The sequence below is a fragment of the Lissotriton vulgaris genome, chromosome 1_1, assembly GCF_964263255.1.
Source record: "Lissotriton vulgaris chromosome 1_1, aLisVul1.2, whole genome shotgun sequence".
In the NCBI taxonomy this organism is placed as follows: domain Eukaryota; kingdom Metazoa; phylum Chordata; class Amphibia; order Caudata; family Salamandridae; genus Lissotriton; species Lissotriton vulgaris.
The window spans coordinates 1,012,893,284-1,012,916,068 of NC_141685.1; the positions used below are offsets into that span (position 1 = coordinate 1,012,893,284).

Consider the following 22,785-nt stretch of genomic DNA (forward strand, 5'->3'; position numbering starts at 1 on the left):
TTGTGTCCTGAATTTTGACCCTTTGTCCTGAATTTTTACACTCACCGACCTGAATTTGCACCAATGCTAGTTGGTCACCCTAGCAGACACCAGGGTTTGTGTTAGTTCGGAGTCATCAATGAGGGGCACCAGGGGACACCTGGAGGGAAGTACTATCTGGAAGAAGGGGGTGGGGGGCACGGGGGTGTTCCAAGAGACACACTACACAGCATGATATGTCTGCATAGCCCGCGCTGGACCCACAATTCCACCCACTCGCAGCCCAAACCGGGTGTGACTACATTGTACAAGAGGTGGGGCCTCTGATGAGACAATGTGTACACCCCGTTTTCAGGCCTCTGAACTCTCAATCCCCAGGGAGTCGTGGTCACACCGCATCAATTGTTACTTGGCTCGCTCTATCCGTCCAGCCTTCTGCATCTTGTCGTCACAGAGAACCTGCGCCACGAATTCGTTAGTTTAACTAGCATTTGCTATGTTCCGATGTCCCCGGGGTCCCGCGAGACCCGTGTCTTGGTTTCATTTTGTCTGCAGCACCTGGGCCGAGAGAATGCAAAAGAAGGGCTTCATGGCACCGCCCCACCCCCTCAAAGCCCCAAGGGACGCGCCGGCTCTAGCAGTTTACGCAAAACAACGCCCACGTCAGGGGCACATCTTGAAGAATTATATTTTGGCATAAACCCTCCGAGATTGGGGAAGAGAGCAGCGCATTCTAATACAGACAGGCAGGGACCCATTGTCGACGAACCAGGCACCTCAAAAGGGGCAGTGCTTATTTTGTACAAATATAAATTCCAGGACCTTCTTTAGGAGCTCACTACAGCTTGCACCACCCATTGCCCTTGAAAGTACTCCAAATGGTAGTACCAACACAAAAACTAAGTGATACTCTCCTATAAGTGTGCTAATCCAGACTATTCCAGGCCCCTAAAGCTATAAGAATAGCGCGGGCGAAAGATATTAGTAATTTATAATGTATATTTAATTAGTAAACAACCGTTGTGCTGATCTCTAGAGCACACAAACAGCGCCACTATATGACTGCCTGTCACAAATGCCGATGTTGACAATTCAATGTCGGTACCGCGCACCGGAAACCACCGGTTCAAATTAAGCACTGAAACAGGGACAGAATAAGAACTCGGAGTCAGTCGGCTCAGGAGCCCTTGTGTCATATGTAGATCACAAATTAGAATTTGGACAGGACAGTCCATCCCTTCTCTTATGAGCGTACCCCAAAAGGTGCGCAATTGGCTTAAATAACCGGAACACACCCGTGATTGAAGCGACGAGAGGCAATTCATTTCCTTGACCGCGCTATTTAAATGCTCAGGTTGATAAGTACTGATAGCAGGGTGGAATATCATTTCAAAACAAATAGCAAACAGGTGCATCAATCATATTCCGATATCCATTTGGTTGCATTTTACAGTGGCACGAGGTGTTCAGACAGCGCCTGAAAGCAGGAACTTGTTGCTACATAATACACCTAAATAAAGCGCTTACTGCTCAGCTTAGCCAAAAACAACACAGAGGCTTTAAGCAATGCCTCCAATTCAGTATTTGCAGCCTTTTATAGAATGCCAATGGAGCTGCCAGATTGGCACTACGACCCAGAAGCAGCAACTTCCTCTCATCACTCTTCACCGGGCAATGCCCGCCCGCCTGCTCTGCCGTGCCGCAATTCCCATCTTCCAATAGTGACACTAAAGTTTGCCTGGGGGCATTGCTATATGGGCTACAGCCGCAGCCAGCACTACAAACCCCTTTGTAGCGCCTGGAGTGAAGCCTGAAGGAAATCACCCGAGCCGTGCCAGCATGTCGGTGGCATTCTGCCACACCCCCAGCTGCAGTCTCTCTTCTCCTGTGAGTGTTGTGTCCAGCAATGAATTCCTTCTTCGAGTCCCCATAACACATAACTATGCCCACCTACGAGGCTGCTCTGAAGTACCTTCTCTGCCACCTGCCACCTGCCTTGCAATGCGAATGCATCACCAGTGCTCAGCCCTGGACAAAGCCTACCTGACCATGCTGCCACCCGCCTCTAGCTCCCGAGCAGAGCCAACAATCAGCAAAGTTCCCCTGTCAGACCAATGTCTCTGGCGGAGTGCACGTGGTGAGCCCCTGCCGCCCCTGCCGCCCGCAGTGAATACATGCACAGAGGTACCTCGCAGGTAGCGCCGCTGCGCCACATCCGGCTGCTGGGAGTGTCCGCCCCCCATCGTCCGACTTGCATATACTGGGGGTCTTGCATGGGCCCCTCTCCGTGGCCCGGGGCTCGCTGGACTCACTTGGTGGGCAGACGCCCGATATGCTGTGGCAGTCCCGGGCAGTGGACAGGGTGCCTCCGTCAGACACCTCCCTGCTGGGGAGCTATGAATATTCAAAAGAGACTCTCTGGCCCCCACGCGGAGCAGAAAACAGCCTAGGAGGGGCCAGCTGCAGTGTGCACAACACCAGCTTAGCGTGCCTGCGTGCCCACTCCTAGATCACGGAGGCTTGAGGCGGCTGGCACAGCACGACGAGGGGGAACCCCACTGACCCACAGCCAGGGTCCTACCCCACGGCCGGTGCTCGCCCAGGGCTCACCCCCACAGACAAGGACTCCTTGCCTCAATGTGCGTCACTAAAGCATATCTGGATCTGCCCTGTCCTTCGGGCCGTCCTCCTCCCCCCGTCTCTGTCAGCCTTAGAAGAACCCTCCACAGTTCAAGGTCATCGCTGCGAGTCCACCCTGCGTCTCCACATTCCCGGGGATACCCTCCCGGACGGGCACCACAGTCACCCAAGGGACGCCATGGATGGAAAAGACGCTCACTAGACGCCCCTAGTAAACAGACCACTTTACCTTGCCCCTCGCCTCAGAAGTCCATTAAAGTTCCCCAAAACCCCCAACATTTTTGCCCCTTACCACATTGGGGGGATGTGGTGGGGTACGGGTGATATTGGGCACCAATGCTGGTTGCCCCCACTGCAGTCTTTCTGGTAGACGCAGGACAGCAGCTCTTTCTCCATGGGAGGATGCGCGTTGGTACCACATGGACGGGTCTGAATGTGACAAAACAAAGCATGCGAAAAGAACCATCAGATGCAAGCTTTAGGGCACTGTTCCCCAGCTCTGCACCTGGCCTTGCTCTCGGTTCCTCTTAAAGCCTTTACACATTGAAACAGACCTCAAACCTTTTTTTGCTATATTTAGTTTAATACTGGTGACCAATCGGTGGCCTCGAAGATCCTGCTGTAGTTGAAAAAGGTGCCACTAACACAGTAGGCAAATAAGTGAACTGGGACAGCAAAGAGGCAGGCTAACCAATAAATCCTGAGGTCTTCTATACATTTCCAGACAACTAAACCAACGTCGAACAAACAAAGTGAAGGAAGGACTGCATTAATCTCAGCCACTGCTGATTGCTTGGGGACTCATGCCGGTGCTTCGTTTTTCACCCACATGCCACTCCAACCTCCCTCCAGATGGCAACCCCAGACTGGTATTGGCCTAGTCAGGACTCCGTAGTTGGGTCATGCAGAAATGCCGGATTAGAATTCATGTCTCCATGTTGCGGAGTCCAAACACCAAAAAGATGAGGCCTTCTGTAAAACCTTGGCGGGTGTCCAGCCATTCCAGCATGTCGAAAGGGCAGCCAACGCTGAGCATTCGCTCTTAGGTTCAACTCCCTGATGTCATATAGAAGAAGAACGCTTCACCTGCATTGTACGGGATGTTAAGCAACATCGAACCGCACACACTTCTGGCGTTTGGAAACTGACCTTCAAAATGTTCCAGCACCATATTCTGCATTCATAACCCATAAAATAGCACCAGACCTGAAGACGATGCTGAAACCCTTCTAAACAACCGTAGGATGCTGTGCAGCTCAAACATATGGAGACACACTAGCCCAAGACCCATCCAAGCCACCCAAGAGCCAGCGATTTAGACACCAGTAATAAAGATGCAGGACCAATACCCAATATTTGACTATCCGCATTCACCAACATCTAAAGCTGCACACACAGTTACCAACATCTGCGCCACCACGGGCACCCATATGTGCAGCTTTACACACAACCTGTGACTCTCCACGGGCACCAATCATCACCTTCAGAGACTAACTGCTGTAATATAGAGCACCCCACAAGAACTCCCATCAATCACCCCCATCTGCCACTTTACACAGGTGTATGCAACAATCAACCATGTTTACCCCTATACACACACCGATTAGTAACGGATGAATGCCTTTCTCCAGAGGTACATAAACGCCAGACACCCATCTCTGCAGCTCTACACGCACTGAAATAACCTCTCACATAACACACGTACATTCAAAGTTTGTCTGTTAAATACTAGTAGCGTACAAAGGTCCCTCTGCATGTGCTGATGAAGGCTGCACCTTCTTGAAACCCTGACGAATATCCCAGGTAAACTGTGGAGGTTTGTGATATGAAGCCCATGCGAATATCTATAGGACCCTCACAACAACTTACCAAGTACACCAGAAAAATTACTATTTTTACAATTTGTCGTCAACATATCTATGCTTACAAAATACAAAAGTCGCTCAACATAAGATGTACTTCGCAGAAAAGTTTTCTTCAACTCAATGCCATTCTGCACAGTAAACCTCTCCAATGAAGAGCCCCGGGGGAAGTGACAGTCGCAGACTAGTCTTCCCCAGGTTAATTTGTGCTAAAACAGGGCCGGGCAGGGGATAGGTAGATTTAGGGGGATGGGCCCGGTGGAAGAGCAGTTATAAAGGAGTCTGAAGAGGTGGTTCCAGCCTCTTCCTGTCCCCTAAGCACCACTGGGGTGGGGGACAATTTGGAAGGAAGAAACAGGCCAGGAGATTGAACGCTGAAGCCCAGAACGATGCAGTAAGGGCCGCACGGCGCACTGGGCGCGGCAGGGCGGGGACTGCTCAGCCCTAGTATCTTGGACCACACCTGCGTAGGTTAGAACCGTGCTGTGTGTCGGACAGCTGCTATCGCGTGTTTTACCCACGGGGGAAGGAAAAAGCCAAGGTGGGGCGGGAGAGATGGTATACACCTGTTACAACGCAACTTTTACAACTACCTACCATTACAACGCAACTTTTACAACGCATACCATTACAACGCATTGCGCTGGGGGGTGCTCTAGGATAGGGAATAAGTTTAATTTACTATCCAACACCTTCCCTAGTGTCCACGGGGACTGGAGTTGGAATAGTAAATTATACTTACCACTATCCAGCACCTCTAAGCGCTATGCGTTGTAATGGTATGCGTTGTAATGGTCGCGTTGTAATGGTAGGTAGTTGTAATGGTATGCGTTGTAACGTCATACATCCGGGAGAGATGCGCCACGCGGCAAGATGGAGGACCCCGGGGAGGCGAAGAGCCTCCCCACTCTACTTGCCCAGGATGAGGCGGCAGGACAGGTACTTACAGAGGTAGCGGAGGCCAGGGGGAGTTCCTGTACACACGAGCACCCAAACATAAGTGGGCTGGGACCTTGGGGGAGGGAGGGGTATGATATGCCTCTACGCCTGGCAGCTAGTCTGGCCCCTGGGGCAGAGAGCAATGCGGCAATCGGCCTAGCCCTTAAGAAAACTAAGATGGGGAGGTGGACGATGTAGATACAAATAGGAATGGGTGGGGGTGTGGGAGTGTGCAGGCCTAGGCTGATAGTGGTTTGGTGCAGCAGGGGCCAGGTGGGTTGGGCCCAGCGACCTTGTCCAGGTGGCGGGTGTGGATTTGCAGGCCAGCATACAGGAACAATGACCGAAGCCAGGTGGGATCGCAAGTGTAGAGCCAGAGAGGCTGCACTTGGCCAGAGCCAACATTTGGGTGAGGCACAAACCACAAAGGCGATGGAACCAGGCTACAGCGTGACGTAGATGGCTATGGGTGCCTGAAGGGCAATAAATTGGTGCAAGGAACCGAGAGCTGCTGCGGCTCGAAGGCCCGGTTGTGCGAGGGGACCCCCCCCACGGGGTGGTGTAGCTCGACAGGTGACAGCACGACATTGGCAGCAGGTGAGGCTTGCAAGCAGTTGGCGATGCCGACGGGGCGCATGACGCCCCCTGTACGTTAGCCTGATAAGGTGGGGCACCTGTGGTGGACCGCTTTACGCCGAGGGCTCGGTCGTGTGGTACAAGACAAGAGCGCCAGCTAATGTTGGAGAGGCATGCCTGCGAGAAAGAGTGGCGGAGTAGTGTGTCAAGCATTCTGTGAGGAGGGTGCAGGAAAGGATATGTGGACGTTGGACTATGATGAAGGCAGCGATGAGTGGAAAGAAGGTGAGCTGCGTGATCAAGACGATGTAGAGGTGTCGGGGATGCAAACGAAGGGAAGAGTGAGGCAACAGAAAATGCAGTTGGTGTCTTTCAGAGGTCAAGTGCGGTCAAGGGCAATATTGCTGGAAAAATGGCTCAGGCAGACTTCACAAGGATAGAAGGGACGTTGGCAAAGGACCTTCATGTAAAGGAGATTGGTGGCAAGTATGGAAAGTAAAGGAGTCTGGGCAAAAGCTTGCAAGTCGGTGAGTGTCGAGGATGGAGTCATTGAAAGAGCAGGGGTGAAGGCAAAGAATTCACTGAAAGTATGGACGTCAAGGGGAAGATAGTGACAAGGTCAAGGAAGGGGTTTAGAGAGGGCACAAAAGGGACTGAGGATACAAAGGGGATGAAGAGAACAAGGAGGATGTGATGTAGAAGAAAAGGCGTCCATAGGTCTGCAATTGCCCCTGGGGTCACATTTCTGATAAGACTAAGAACAGGATTTGGAAGCATGAGTATACAGATGTGTTCAAGTTGTTACACAGATATACAGGCTAAAGAAGGACACCTAGGGTGCACATCAATATGGAAAATTGCACGTCAGCGTTCTTAATGTATGCCAGTATGTATTGTGAAAAATACACTGACAGGGCCCTTGCATTTTTCAAGTAAATGGATATCATTAGGTAGGTGCAGATGCCCTTTGGGGGCTATGCTATGTAAGCTGATTCTGAATTGTGGATGTTGTCTACACAATCCAAGGCCTCTACGCATATATCAAGCAGCCTTCCGATTACATACCAGCCCTTTCATCCCGACCTGCTCAACAAGAGGCAGGTTATGTGCCAAAACCAACAAGACCCAATGTTGGGCCTTCAATAAAGGTTTTTGTTGCTGCCAGCCAGATAAGTTTAAGAACAAATGTTCAAGATGTGGGGCGGAGGGGGAGCACCCCCTTACGCAGTGTTTAACACTTGCCAGTCCCGCACAACAAACAATGGTGGCGCAAGAACAACAGGGTCCACCTGTGCCAAAGGGCTCCTGTGCCCATTAAGGTGGAGGTACTAATCCCAAGGCTTGCGGTCTACCCAGACAGGGAGGAGGCCTTGAAATTGGAAAGGGGCTTAAAGGAGGGTTTTCATGTGGGTTACCAGGGCCCTAGAGGACATAGGTGGGCGGACAATGTACAAATAGCACAAAAAGCCCCTTAAGTGGTGGCAGGAAAATTAAAGAAAGAATTGAAGGGAGGATTGCAAGCCAATTTTTGATCGGCAGCTGTCAGATTTGATTATATCTCTGCTTGAGGTGGTACCAAAGAAGGGAAATGGGGAGTTCAGAATGATACACCACTAGCCTTGGCCTCAAAGGAGTTTCAGTCACTGATTTCATAGCAGGGTAAGATACTAAAGTGGTATATGCACCAGTGGCGGACACAATTTGTTTGGTGAGCCAGTGTGGGTTGGGCTAGTAAAATGTGACACCAAGTTCGCTTTACGGCTGTTGCCTATACACCCAGAGGATTTTCTATTGTTAGGCATGTCATTTGAAAGTGCCATTTACGTGGACAGGGTATTGCCCATGGGGTGTGCCATTCTGTGTGCACTGTTTGAGGCTTTAAGAACATTTTTGCAGTGGGTTTTCACTTGCAAGAGTGGGCATTGGGAGATGTCCCATTATTTGGGTGACTTTTTGTTTGTGGGCAGGAAGGATTCAGGTTATTGAGTCAGGGCTCGGAGACAATTTGAGATGTTGGAAGGGAACCTGGGAGTTCCGCAGCCTCCAGAAAAACGGAAGGCTCCAGTGAAGTTTTGACATTTTTGGGTACAGAGCTGGACACAGACCTGTTGGTGGCACGATAGCCTCACTCAAAGGCGCAGGAGATTCAACCATTCTTGGCTGAGGTGATCAGTGAACGGAGGATTGAGTTGGTGATGTCAGGCGCTGTGTTGCCACATCACAGATTTCTTTGGCAGTGAGGGCTGATCATTGTATCTGGGAGACTATTTTGAAGGAATTCAATGGAGTGTCTATGATGTTTCTGGAGGAGAACTCAGTTTGTCAGGCACAGATTTTTTTCGGATGTGGCAGGGGCACATTGTTTTGGACTGGTTTAGGATGAAAGGTTGTGTGTGGAGAAGTAGCAGGGGTGGAGCATCGCCTCTGGAATTTTTCCGGTTACTGGGGGCTCCAACAGTGTGGCATAGGGAATAGGCAAATAGTACGGTGGTTAACTTGGTGGACAGAGAGGGAGATTTGAGTTTTTGGATTGTCAAGGCAGTTAATGCTGGTTCGTTTGCGTGTGAACATTGTTTTCAGGGCTAAACATGTGCTGGGTGTAAACAATGTCCTGATAGGTAAGGATATGTAGACAATTATGCATGCATATAGCATTACTCTTAAGGAAAGAAGGAGAGTACTCAGTATGAAAAAAGATAGTTAATCATCTTTATGTTATGACATTAATTTCATGGTCGGACGTTTATACAGTTAGAAGCAGCACTGCATCGACTGAATTAGTGACAACCATATAATACTTGGTGCATAGAAGTGTACAAAGTGAGGGTGGCGATGCAAGTGAAGGAGTGAACAGCGTGAACGGCGCACTGTGAATCAAGTGCAGATATTTTACAGTGAGTGGCTCTAAAACATGTGACAACGTGATATCACAATAAACAGAGGTTATACTTTACTATCTACAGATAAGCAGTTCCTCTATTTTTAGAGCCAATAAGGCAGACAATTCAGGGAAACCCTGTTTGAGAGTGTAAAGTGGGTGGTTTAGGAAGCAAGAGAATCCTCCCTGTCAAAACTAGGGTCCTCACATACCCAGCCAGCTAGGTGTCCTGATTCAGATGGACCTGCTCCTAGTCGGGTCGGCACTACAATACCCGACGGGCGCCCATAAAGGGGCTCTTTGGCGGAGATCTCTTGTTCCTCACTGTACGGTGCAGTGGGTGTTAGGGTCCTAAAAAGTGTCGATGTGATGAAAAGGTGGCTAAAATAGGTACGATAGTCCAAATAAGACTTTTATTCAGGCTGGCTATCCACCTAACTAAAAAGAAGCGTGGCAGCTTTCTGACGTAATGGTTTAGTTAAGCTATGCTCAACATGTTTCATGCCTGCTGGTCAGTTGATCCTTGGCAATTCTTCAGGACCTAGTAAGTGAATCTATCTACACAGAGTGGTGGTGAGGAGTTCTACCTACCACATGTTCACACTGCGAGTACACGTTTCTCGCAGTGTCATGAAGTGACCTATTTGTAGTGAGAGTATCACTTTACTCAGTTGTTCGGAAGAATATCAAGACACCTGGAACATGGTGTCTCCTCCGCTGAGGAAGTCGGTAGAGTCACCTACCCCACTCCGTAGGCTATACTTTGCCATTAAAGAGGAGGCAGGATTACTGCTTTTCAGTTACTGGTAGTGTTGCACATTATATTGCGGAAGCTATGGAGGAATCCAGCCACTTTCGGGACAAATGCCCATTAGGATTGGGGCAGACTGAGCGCCATGTTTGGGGTGGGATTGGAGACCAATATGACAAATAGGCAGGTGACGGTAGCGATGTTGTGGTCGATATGTGCGTAAATGAAGGGGGCTCTGCTTGGGGTGTGGTCAACGCTAATTCCTTCTTTTTTACAGTAGGATGCATCAGCGGTCCCGGGAACAATCTGGGGACCTGGATAGTTGGACACTTTAATATACTGGGCAGCAGAGTAAATAGAGCAGTATATTTATGGACGAAGTCCGGTACTGTCCATCTACAAGCAAGAGGTGCTATGGTCAGAGCAATAGGGGGGGGGGGGGGGGGGGGGGTGGAGGAGCTTGGGTAATTTTTGCTATGGTAGGTGAAGCTGGTCCTGCAAATTGGTTGCCCAGATATGGTTCCTGGGAGAGAGTAATTTCGTCCAGCTGTCTGGGTTGACACTGCAGCTGCACATAAAGCAGGACTTGGGAGGCGATCAAAAAACTTGTCTGGGTCATGTTTGGTTTGGACAGAGTTTGTGCCACAAATACAATGGTGGGTGCCACATAGACAATGGAGGGGGCAATGAAACATGCAGCAACTGACAAGGCACGGAGGAAGCTCAATAGTGGTTTTGCTGTGTTTTGCACGGCTAGAGACATCAAGGTGATAGCCCATGGGGCATAAAAGAGGAATAGCAGGGTCTTTTTAAGGGGAGTGGGGGAGGCAGTAAAATGTCCTACAGGGTTTTCCATGGCGACGGTCTTTTGGCGAGGGAGTCGCAAGATGACATACACCCTGTTTGGGGGTGGGGTGTGCAGGATTCTTCGTCCAGGTCAAAAGCTTTTCACTGGAGTTTATTTGGTAGTGGAAGTGAAGGAGAGATTGGGGAATGGAAGGAGGTCAATGAGTAAGAGACGGTGCACAGCATTCTTCTTACAAGTCACAGAGCTTTCATTGGAGGAGTGAAAGTGAAGGAGACTGGGGGATGGAAGGAGTTCTGAGAGTGAAAGGGAAAGAATAAAGCATGGTATGGGGCATTGGGGTGAAAGTTTGGTGAGATGTCAGAAGTCTTTGGAGAAGAAGGGAATAAAGTATTAAAGAGGTTTTGATGTTTTCTAAATGTTGTGTTATGGCTTATTAGCTGCTTTTGCAATGCTGTCCAAATAAATGGACTTTTACGCTAAATGGTGGTATGGCGTGTGATTATTGCATGAAGGATACCTAGCCAAGAGAAATTCTCTCTACATTTTCCAGTAAGCTTTGGGCAGATTGCAGTGAAAATAAACTTGTGATGTAGAAAAGAAAAAAAACAGTAAAGCAAACAGTGAACACCCCAAATGCAGAGGCACTAAGATCCTTCTCGAGTCCAAGAGGAATAAGGGCAACAGAAGAAACTAATATTCAGAGACGCGGAGGAGGACAACATGTCAGGTGATGTGTGGTAGTGCATACAAGCGACTCATTAAGCTCAATGATCGGAAGAGCAAAAAAAAAAACCCAAAGAAAAAAATCAGACGTTCTATGTGCACTTTATTTTTGGCGTTCACTTTACATCACGGTAACAGTTACACACAAAATGGCTGCAGACCTTCCCAGCAGCCTCCCTCGTTACTACTGAGCCGGAGAAGGACTATGCGCCTAATCACACAACCACCCTCCCTCCACCTGATCCTACGCATCACACACAGAAAGTGACCCCACAAAGTGCTACCCTCTGATCCGTAAAAAATACACACATACAAACATCGGAATGACAAGTGCTAGGTTAGTGCCGCTCGTGGGCCTGCTGCTCTGGTCCCCTGGATCCGATACGTTCCGCAGCAAGTGGTGCGCCGGTTCGGCAGGAAGTGCTTCTGGTTTGCCCATCCCCTGCTGGATGCAATCACTGGTTCTACAGGACTGAGTGCTTCTCCACTGGCCCAGTCAGCTCCTTGGCAGCAGCTTCGTCCAGGAACCAGAACAGCTTCCCATGCTCTGGCCGGACTCGTGCCGCTGGCAAAGGGTTCTCTTCCTCTGTCTCTAGGATTCGCTGCCCAACAAAATACAGTTGTTAAGTTAGAACGTGGTGGATTGCATACGGATCAAATGTATGAGCAGGTACAAGACACAGAGGTAGGACTTGTGTAAATGAGCAAAGCGAGGCAGGGAATAGGGACTCATGAATAGCACAGCAGAAAGAGGGGCAAGAAAGAAGAAGAAAGCAAGCAGGGCCGGAGGAGAGACGCGAGACCAACAGGAGTCAGGGGAAGACAGCACCAGGGGAAATGGTGGTGGATGGGGGTTAGATTTGCAACAACGCCATAGGAGATTGGGAATGGGGTGTAAATAGTGCCAATGAGGCAAATAGGTACAGACAATGAGCGGCAAAGAAGGAAAACAAAGCAGGGGTGGTAAGACAACAAAAGATGACACCAAGGTATGGCGTCACAAGCAGGAAGTGAGGAGGACAGACTAGAGGACGGAGGGGCTCAGAGCCATCAGTGGTTGATTGAAGAGCATAAGGCAGAATCGGAGAGAAATATAAAAGCCAGAACTAGTATAAGAAACGTAAATACCAACAGCTGAACATGGCTGGTAGCATGAAATATCAGCTGAAAAGGAAATAACGAGGGTTAAGAAGGAAGAAAGAACAATTGGGAAGAGGAGGAACAATGTGGGGGCAAGGGAGTGGGAAAGAACTTCTGGAACTGGAGGGAGAAGAAAAAAGAAGGTACATAAGGGAGGAAAAAGGGATAGAATCGAGAAAGAACAAGGGCGTAGAAGAGCGGGAAAGAGCAAAGGGGCAGAAGAGCGGGAAAGAACAAGAGGATACAGGAGCGGGAAAAAGAAGATAAACATAGGAAAAGAATAGAGAGGCAGAAAAAGGAAAACACCATGGGGCAAATAAAGTAGGAGTGGTATAAACAACATTGTTGACAAAAGGGGCAGCAGCAGAGGGCAAATGGAGGGGCAGGAGCTGGGGATGACGGGGGGGAAGGTGCGTTGGGCAGACACAGGGGACAGGTCGGGGGGCAGAGGGCCTAGACATGCAGGTGGGGTGACATCCACAGGGAAGGCGCTGAAGGGGCTGACAAAGGAGGCAGGGTTAACAGAGGGGACAGGGGAACAAAGGCGACAGGCAGTGCCACCAAAGAGCAGGCGCAGTGGGTGACCCAAAGAGGTATGCAGGTGGCAACAAAGGGGTGTGGAGTGGGGTAGAAGAAAGGGGGCATTAGGTGAAACAAAGTGGAGGGAGGGAGAACAACAAAGATGGCAGGAGGAGGGGGGTTGCGAATTCAAAGATAGCATGGCAGACAAAGGGTACAGAGTGATGGGGAGGTAGTACATTAACAGGTAGCTATCGATGGGCAAGATTCATCTTTATCAAAGGTAAACAAGTGTAAAACGCTCTTTTCAAAAGCATTAGCAAGAAACACTACCTTGACAATGGAGGCTTTGCTCTCGCCGACTGCCACGAATACCACAGTATGTGCTGCATTGAGAACTGGTAAAGTCATTGTTATCCGCTCCGGAGGTGGCTTTGGTGAATCACTGATAGCAGCAACTATTTTCTGTGTCTCCTGTGGAATTGAAAAATTAGGTTTGAGAGCCTGCTCAATGTCAGCACATCAGTGATCTAGTGGTTGACAGGACAACTGAGAAATGCTGGGAGCTTCTGTAATGCACTGGTTCTTTAAAAGTTGGCCAGACAGGATGCCGATTTTGTGGTCATGTTCTGTCCACATTTAGAAAGTATGTAAAGTTTCCACAGCAGGTGTTCCTTTAATGCCAATGAAGGGGGGATCTAGGTTTCATTTACATGATAGGCATTCAAGAGAAATGTACCTACTATGAAGTTATGGAAGTCACTTACGCAGTGGTTACAGAGAAACCCCGACATGATGCGGCTCTCATGGACCTTTTATGGAAACCCCTAATCTACATGCTCCATACAACACTCTTTACAATTTAATTTGGGCAAGACAAAAAAAAAAAATGTTGCTGATTGTCAAACACTTGTTACAGAAGAATACTAGAGTGTCTTAAAGTTCACACATGCCAAGTGGTTAGTGAAGATCACTAATGGAAACAAACTTTCAAATGTCAAAAAAATTGGGCATGTGGAGATGGCAGACAAACAGAATGAAAGGCTGCATTATGTTCATGTCTCGGGAGCACGAGGGAAGTGGCGACAATTTGCCATCTATAGTGTTACACCAAGACATGCAAAGTCAGAGTATACACAGTATATAGTATGAATACTTATGAATACCGTTTGTTTACTTTAAAAGGATCAGAAAGAGCCATTTATCTTAGGAGGCACCGACAGCTCACTCTATGAGAACTTGTAACCGCCAATGGAACTGGGTGCTAACAGGGATATGCGGCTAGCTACAGCCACACTAGCTGCTCACTCCGCGAGGACCTTTCTCTATTTTCAGACACACGGACAACCCACTGTGGAAGATCCAGGGTTCTGCCTCAAGGTCTCTGTCCACTTGCAGAGGCGGATAGGATCTGTGAATATCTGCAGAAACCTGGACGCTATCACAGTGAGGATCTGAGGTGAACTACAACTCATTGTCAGGGCATGTGATTGCATATTGTGCTTGAGACGGCTCACTCAGCTCAGACCTGTAGCAGTTACCACCTCTAAAGGTTCATATAGGTAACTCCTGTGTCTGCCAGTCAAGATCTCAGATTGCACGGAACTGAGAGAATACATTCTGTTGACCTACCGGGTAATTTGATGAACTTGGAACATACTTCTCGATGACAAACTTTTGTATTCAATTTTAAAGGCCCACAAGACGCCTTTAGGTAAATCACATTGGCAGTACTTCCTACCTGTAAAAGTGGGTGATCTGGAAAAAGGGAGGCAGTATGTCCATCTGGTCCCATACCCAAAATTAGGAGATCAAAGACAGGAATTTCTTGGCCACGGAACTCCTATAAAACAAGAGCACAAAGAGAGAAACTTAGATGGGAGAGGGAGCCATGCGCTGGTTTCAAAGCACAGCCCAAACCTTGCTTGTCCAATTAAAGTGCAATGAGAGAAGCAGTACACATGGGGAAACAAATTGAGAACGTCAGAGCTCTGGAGAGGTTGGTTGTAAGAAAGGGCATGGCGGCAGGAGGTAGCCCAACCACCCAGTAACCTGATTGTTAATACCTCTTTTAGCTTCTTGCTGTAATCAGAGGCAGCCTCTTCTACTGGCAGCGAGGGATTCATCGTTAGCACCTGCTTTTCAGGGATGGAGATCTTGGGCAGGAGATGAGTCTGAAAAAATGAACAACAATCAAAAACTATACATTCACTGGAATTATTTAATTTGTCAACATGCTACACACAGGTAAGAGAAAAAGGCCAACGTATTGTCACGTGACCAAAGCAGGAATCGCCAAGGCACGATTGGCAACAGCCAATAAGCATGAGTGTGTAGCCGTAACAGAAGATGCAGTGACAACAGAACACGGATGGGTAGGCACAACTAGATAATCCCGGAAGTCGAGTGTAAGGTTTGTGACCAACCCAAGATCAGACTTTGACAAACAATAAATATAAGCAAGCATTGACCAAGTGTATGAATCTGGCCACGACAATGTGGAGATTTTTATTTTTTTACATTGTAAGCAAATGTCACATAAAAATTAAAAGAAACATAGTGCTGTGTAAACGTGGCAGCCACATGCCTGCGATAAAAACATTGCATTTAAATTTTACAGAACTGTACTGATGCTTCCTAACAGGTTGTGTGCTTACAAAAGGCGCTGAAAGCATTTTAATGCAAATCATGGACAATTGTGATTCTTAATAACAAAAAAAACAAATGCTGGTTTCGAGTTACAGTAACAACAGCATAGTTTAAACACATATGGATGACTTAAAGTATAAAGACTCGACGAACTGGCTAAGTATTGCTCCGCCTATTGTGGCACTGAAATGCTCTTTTTTAAGGCAGACAGGCACACATGGTCAGGGCAAAAAGCTGTTAATCATTGTGCAACATAGTCGATTGCTTAAGTGGCATATCCCTGTTGCGTCATACTGTGTAGTGTGGTGGGAGGAAGTAACATGTGGATGACACGAACAGGCCCATGGACGAAGAGATCTGACCTACAGCACCACCTATGCGAGTCTTTGTTACTTTTGATGACTTTTGTTTTAATTACATAAGGCAAGAGAACAGCTTAAGCCATACCTAAAAACACTGAGCACAACCGATACAGTGGAAAAGTGTTACTGCATTAACATGCATGATCATTTGAATGTTCACATTATATACCGCAGCATTTTCATGCTAAAAAAATGCAAGCAACGAGGGCTGCAACCTGGTCTGGGCGTCATTTAAGGTAACAGAAACCACTTAAATTACAACCACACTTAATTTAAAGTAAAAAGCTTCCTCCTCTGCGATTACTTCCTTCTGAAATGAAAACTATATGTTTCACATAACCAAAGTATAAAACGTACTTCCAGCATAAAGGCGCACTCTTGTCAGTAAAACCGCTTATATCTAGAGACTTGGCCTGACGAGAGCGTTTAACGTGAGGTCTGAATGCACAGCAAGACACCCCAATGGTTCAATGTGAGCTTACTTCATCAGTTAAATCGTAGCATGGCCAACGTGAGATCACGGTTTGCAGCCACTACAATCTGTGGGGTTACAGCATCAAAAGGAACCACAGCGGTACGGAAATAGTGCAGCGCCGAAATTAAATATTCAACGATAGATGACGTTATGCAGCCAATACTGAACCTCAGTCCATAAGCAAAAGTATCTGACAAGCCAGAGCACGCCGCAGACCTAGCTCAACAGCATCCTAGCCTACACCTGTTTCATCAGCACACGAGAAAGTACCACCAGGGAGTCAGTTTTGCGGCCACAGCAGAACACACCCCACCTGAGAGCGACACAAACGCACATACAAAAATAGACTACACTCTAAAGAACCCAAAACATCATCTGCTGCGAGGAGTGACCCTGGAGAATAACCTGAAATAGAATCCTTTCTGCTGGTGCAACCAAACATCCCTAATAGGATCTGCTCTACTAGAAACAGGGCACTATCATCCTGCGAGACACAAATAACATCCTGCGACAGGTCGATGACAGAAGGCTCTGTCCAAGTCATACATAATAACGTTTAATTATAAAGTGCAGGCTCGCCAAAGGGTATCTTGGCGCCGAAGAATATATGTTTGTTGTTGCCTATCTCAATGGTGCTCATTTCATCTACCTCAGAAGGATAAAAGGCTGAGTGGACTCGCTGGGATTTGAACCTGTGACAATGGGGTCGAACACAGGACCACACAATGGACGCATTAGTCCACTAAGCCACCAGACATCACCATAGCTATAACTCGGCACAACTTCATCTCGCCAGAAACGACATTTTGAATAGCAGTGAAAAAGTGCAAACTGAGCCTACATACAAGAAAGAACGGTGCTTAACCCATTCTACCCTCCCACTCGCAGGGGCATGTGGTTAGCTCGAGGTCGAAAGGGAAGAGACTTCACAGCCACAGGTCAAATGGGAGGGCAGACCAGGACCATCATTCCCTGATACCCAACAATGTCATAACGCAGTGTCGCGAGCGAGCCTCAATAATGTCTTGGAGACTTCTTCGCAACGAATGACTACTGATTTATTGTTCACTTTTGCAGGGGATATTCTTATTATATTACCAGGTCTTGACATGGATTGCCCTCATACTGGAACCGTTTCTGTGCAGAATTATATATGCAGTCTAAAGGGAGCACCTTAAGGTTCCTCGTAAACGAAATGCACCCACATCCGCAAGTAAATTGAGCCTGCATTTATGCTAAAAAAAGAGTTGGTAAGAGCAAACTGAAAACTTGATTTTTTTATAAACAAACACCTCTCGTCCGGAATTGCAAGCGAGTACCCCTTACCCGGTCCCCCCTGTTGTACTGCATCCTCAGCATGTGTGCCCTGTTTTCGTCCTAGCTTGCCCCCTGCATCCCTCGCTTCCCATGTGCTTTGTTCCCTCACCCCTGCCCTGCAGTGCCCGCTCACCCGGTACTGCCCGTGCGTGCTCTCGGGGTCCTCGAAGGGCACCCGTCGCTCGTCGCAGTAAGCCAGCAGCCAGTGGGAGCAGGGCTGGGGGGTCCGCGGCAGCTCGCGGCTCAGCATCTGCACCAGGCTGCCCCCCGAGAGGCCGAGCGAGAAGCGCCCGCCTGGCCCCGAGCCCCGGCCCGCCTCCTGCCACACCAACGCCGCCAGCGAGGCGCCCAGCTCCGGGCCCGACGGGTAGACCGACACCTGCGCGCGCCCCGAGCCCGGCATGGCTGGACTCCTGGCTGGGATGCGGCGGGCAGCAGCGGGGCGGGAGCAGGGGCGGGGCCGGAAGCTGGGTGCAGGTGTGGCCGGAAGTAGGACAAGAGGATGAGGTAAGGACAAGAAAAGGACAGGAAGTGTGGCAGGCGGAGAGGCCGGAAAAGGGGCAAGGATCGCACGGGAAGTGTGGCACAGGCCAACACGGAAGTGGGGCACCGGGAGAATAAAAGAAGCAGGGAAAAGGTGTTGCAGTCTGACAGCAAGGCAGAATGAGAACTGGAAACGAGGACAAGTATCGGATATAAAGTGGAGTAAATGTACTGCAAGAAGTAGGAAGGATGAAGAAATGGTCCAAAGAACATAAAGGAGAAACTAAATGGCCCATGAAGAAAGACTAGCAAGTGACAGCAAAACAAGAGCATGATTTGGACTCACTATGTGTGACTTTGACATGTCAGCACTGTTTTTGTTTTTCTATGATCTTATATATGAGTCTTTCAGTGATACATCTGCAAACGTATAAACACTTACACATCTTTACACTATTGTCTCTGTAAATATTGTTTTTGTTTACAACCAATAGCTCAGGAAGATTTTAAACAAACCTGTAGTACACCAAAAGGGCTCTCACATGCACAATTTCCAAACTGCATCCTGTTTTTAGCTTCTATCATGAAAGTCTTTCCAACTCCATTCAAAACAATCTGCAAGTCATTTGCTGTCAATAATGTACCAATGCATGTTGATTCACAGTCACTAGTAATGGACTGCCTACTGTGTGGAGCCCCCAAAACACACACACTACAGCGACGGGCGATCATTCTCTTTGAAATGTTCCAGCTTTTTGGTGCTCGATTGTGTGGTCTGGGTTTACCTTACCTGTACATTAATTTAACACACATATATGGTGCACTGCACTCATAGGACTTCGGGGACATGTCAACCACATCGTACATTAGAATTGCAAAAGTTTAATCTATTGTCATTGTAAATGACAGTGCCTTTTATTTATCTGTTTTGATAAATAAAACATAAATAAAAGGCATTGCCATTTACAATTCCAATAGCTCAAACTCTTGTAAATGCGAGACCTGTTGCCTTTCAAATAAGTGGCCGCCATTGTCCTGGTCTGCTTGGAAAGTGAAAGCTTGTTGCAGGAAAGCATGTCCTTCCTGCAGTTGGTAAAACTCATTAAAGAAAATGCTTACAGACTAAATAAGACGTGTAATAACCAAAGTAAAAGGGACGGTCCTCATGGGTTGTTACAAATGAAGATAAAGCAAACACAAGGAGTTGAGGGATGGAGTGCTGAAATGTTTCGCACACTCACCCCAAGTCACAGATATGGGTTGAATCCATGATCATTCTTTAGCTCACTTCGCCATCCTATATGCAAATCAGTCTTTTTTTTTATCCTCATTTTGCAATTGTATGTGTAAGGAGTTTCGGGAGTCTGTTGTTTCAACGTTCTGTACCGTCACTGCCCCGTGTTTCTCATATTTGTTGGGGAGTATCTATCCTTTATCATTGTCAATAATTCTAATTCTTACACGGGAGGGGAGCTAGCCATCTTGGCTACTCAGCAGAAATGATTCCGCCTGAATTATTGTCATCGCTTTAATCATTGGATATGGTTAGCGGATCTATACAGAGGTGTTAATTAACTGTTTGGAAATACTGTTCCCACAGTTCCCAGAAGTTTGACTTTTTGCTTATTTTCCCTTTCCTATCTAGTTTATTCGTTGTTTATATTGAGTTTAGCCAGTTTGCGTGCAAAGGAGGTGCTGGTTTAACCCAGTTGATACAAATCTCTCTCCTTGCTAATAGTATTAATACAAACAATAGCTTTTCCTGTTTTTTAGTCAACTTACTTGTCTCCATATCATTTGTAAGGTGGATCCCAAAATTAGTTAGAGTAATACTTACATCTATTTGATGACCCAACACCAAAGTTGTCGTCTTACCAACTTCATGCCAAAAGGAGGTGAGTAGTGGGCATTCTTGGAACATATGGATGTCATTTGCCTTCTCCAATCTACATTTGGGACAGGACTTTATGTTTGCTCCTTTAAATTTCGATAGTCTCATTGGGGTCCAGTATGCCCTATGAATTGTGAGCAAGTGGTTCCTTTTCAAAGTTGCTGGTTCTAGGGTGGACCAGCATTTTTCTAATGAATTTTGCCAGATAGTTTGAAGGCCTAGTTCAGGCATATCTTTCCTCCATGTTGTTTCGGGAACTGGGCAATCTTCCTCTCCGGCCTCTACGAGAGCCCAGTACCATTTCAACATTTCCTTTTTTACTGTTGAGGATTTTATCATTTCCTTCTCTAAGCCTTCATTGCCCGTTTTTTTTTTCGGTTAGCGATTTGGCCCAGCTGGTCAACTGGTAGAACTTGAATTTAGATAAGTTTGAATTAGTGGCTGAGCAGATTTGGTCCCACGTGATTATGGAGTTGTCCCCAGGTTTCGATCCTTGCTACTTTTAATGGTAGAGCCAGGCAGTCTTTTAGACAGTCTGGTGTGCCAGGGGAATCCCATATCGGCGCCATATTACTGTAGTATGGTATACTTACTGTATTTCTAATTTGGTACCAAATTTTTGTCGCATTGTATAGAATCTTTAGTTTTATTTTTTTAAAGAATTTTGGGTGGCCGAATTTGAATAAAAAGTGGTCTATTTTGCCTGTCATATTCTGTAGGAAACTTGGATAGGATTGATATTTCCTTAACAGGGGTCTCATGTTCTTGAAATGAAATGCCCTGTAGTATTCGAAAAGATCTGGGCTGGCTATTCCTCCTTGCTCTTTCTTCCTCCTTAGTTTGTTCCATGCAATTCTTATGCTTTTAGACGACCAAATAAAACTAGCTAGTTCACCCTGGATTTTCTTCAGTGCATCTTTCTAGAATTCCAGGGGGATGGTGTTGAAAAGATATGTGAACTTAGGTAGGATTGACATTTTTATGATGTTAGATCTTCCCAGAAAGGTTAAGGGTAGCCCGTCCCACACTTTGAGTAGTCTTCTCGTTTCAGCAAGGACTCTGTTCAGGTTTAATTGGGGGATTTTTTCCAACTCATGGACCAGGTTGATCCCCAAATATTTTATTTTATTTCTGGAGTATGGAGTGTTGGGGTGTGTATTCCAGCTCATAGCCTCAGTTTTTGCTTGATTTGTTAAGTAGCCTGATACGTTGCCAAACTTAGAGATCGTGTCCTCTATTGCGTTGATGGAATTTTCATAGTTATTTGTAAATATCGTCAAGTCATCCGCATAGAGTGCCACTTTCTTTGACCACAGTTGATAATCGAGAGGAGATATTGAGGTGTGATTTCTCAGAGAGCATGCGAGTGGCTCAATGTACAGATTAAAGAGGAGGGGGGATAGTGGACACCCCTGTCTGACCTAGGGTGGGGAATTGAGCTAAAGAACGATGATGGATTCAACCCAGATCTGTGACTGGGGGTGGGTGTCTGAAACGTTTCAGCGCTCAATCCATCTTCTCCTTATGTTAACAAATGAAGACAAGGTGGTCATAAAGAGAGACTAACAAGCCTAGTAACAAATCAGAAGCCAGAATTTACGAAAGACAATGACGCAAGCCAATGGCAAATATGGGCGGAGAGTGAGTGGGACTTCAAGTTCATACTCAAATAAAGCAAGCCTCGCAGAGCAGGGCATGCACTGCCCAGGCTCTACCTAATAAAAACAAGCGTTTGCAATGCAATAGATCTCGTATTTGCGAGAGATAGAGCTATTGGCTTTGTAAATGACAATGTGTTTACCTATGTGTTTTGGTTTGCAGTGCAGTGGCCTTTGGGACCTTATAAGTGTTTAGTGATGCACTTTCCACCGTAAGTAAATAAATAAATACATATAAAAGAAACACAGGAGCTGACCTTGTGTAATGCAATGGGCGGGTGGGTAGAGAGAGAAAGAGGGAGAGCGAGACAACAGAAAACTAGGGAGAGCCAGAGGCAGGAGGAGGTCAGTGCCGGAGACACACTGCACATGTCTGGAGCTGCAGTAAGACATCTCTGCAAGTGACACCAATTGCAAGGGCAAGCTGATCCCTTGCAAGGAGTTGAGGGATCAGAGAGGGACAGAGGCAACAGAAAATAAATAAGAGACATAGCAAAGAGGAAAAGAGTGCAGAATACCCTCTTCACATGTCTGGAGCTGCAGTAACACATCTCGGGCAGTGACACCCAAGCTGATCCCTGGGATGGGGGAGTTACAGCATGAGACAAGAGGAAGGGAGATACTGAAATAAAGATATGGAGAGATAGAACAAATGTGAAAGTGCCCCACCACAATCCACGCCTTGGTCCCTGCAGGGTTAGGCGAGACAGCCGAACAGAGAGAGAGAGGGCTGGGGAAGATACAACAGGGACAGGATAGGGAGACATCAAGGGCATGCAATGGAGCTGTAGTGAGATATCTGTCAGTGACACACAAGCGGATCTCTGATGTTTGGGGGGGAGTGGCGACTACAGACAGATTGAGGGGGCAGCTGATGAATGGGTGGGAGAGGGTGTAAGAGAGCTGAGAGGTGTAAGAGCTCAGGTAGACAGTTGGGGCATGTCTGAAACTGTAGTAACACTTCGCTGGCAGTGACTCTCATCCCACAGCCAGCAGATGCAGAGAGAGGGGGGAGAAGACAGCAGACAGTGCCAGCAGAGAGGTGGAGAGGAGCACTTGGGAGGGACAGGAAGAGGCTTGATGAGGGAGAAGAGAAAGTGAGGAAGAAAGGCCAAGGACTACAAACCCGTTTATG

At 47.5% G+C, this 22,785-nt stretch overlaps 2 protein-coding genes across 2 annotated transcripts in view; both read right to left on the minus strand.

Annotated features, from left to right (window-relative positions):
• Nucleotides 1-2,309, minus strand: part of NIBAN3 (niban apoptosis regulator 3) — a 118,991-nt gene extending 116,682 nt beyond the window's left edge. The window contains exon 1 of the mRNA XM_086961320.1: nucleotides 2,168-2,309. Within this exon, the coding sequence (XP_086817446.1) occupies nucleotides 2,168-2,222 (55 nt within the window). The 5' untranslated portion in view covers nucleotides 2,223-2,309. The remainder of the gene's footprint in view (nucleotides 1-2,167) is intronic.
• Nucleotides 2,310-11,242: 8,933 nt separating this feature from the next.
• Nucleotides 11,243-18,100, minus strand: PGLS (6-phosphogluconolactonase). The gene is made up of 5 exons (XM_086961333.1): nucleotides 17,752-18,100; nucleotides 14,882-14,989; nucleotides 14,557-14,658; nucleotides 13,149-13,289; nucleotides 11,243-11,758 (listed from the first exon to the last, which is right to left on the minus strand). The coding sequence occupies exons 1-5, from the start codon at nucleotides 18,019-18,021 to the stop codon at nucleotides 11,621-11,623; spliced, it is 759 nt and encodes a 252-aa protein (XP_086817459.1). The 5' UTR covers nucleotides 18,022-18,100; the 3' UTR covers nucleotides 11,243-11,620.
• Nucleotides 18,101-22,785: the final 4,685 nt, after the last annotated feature.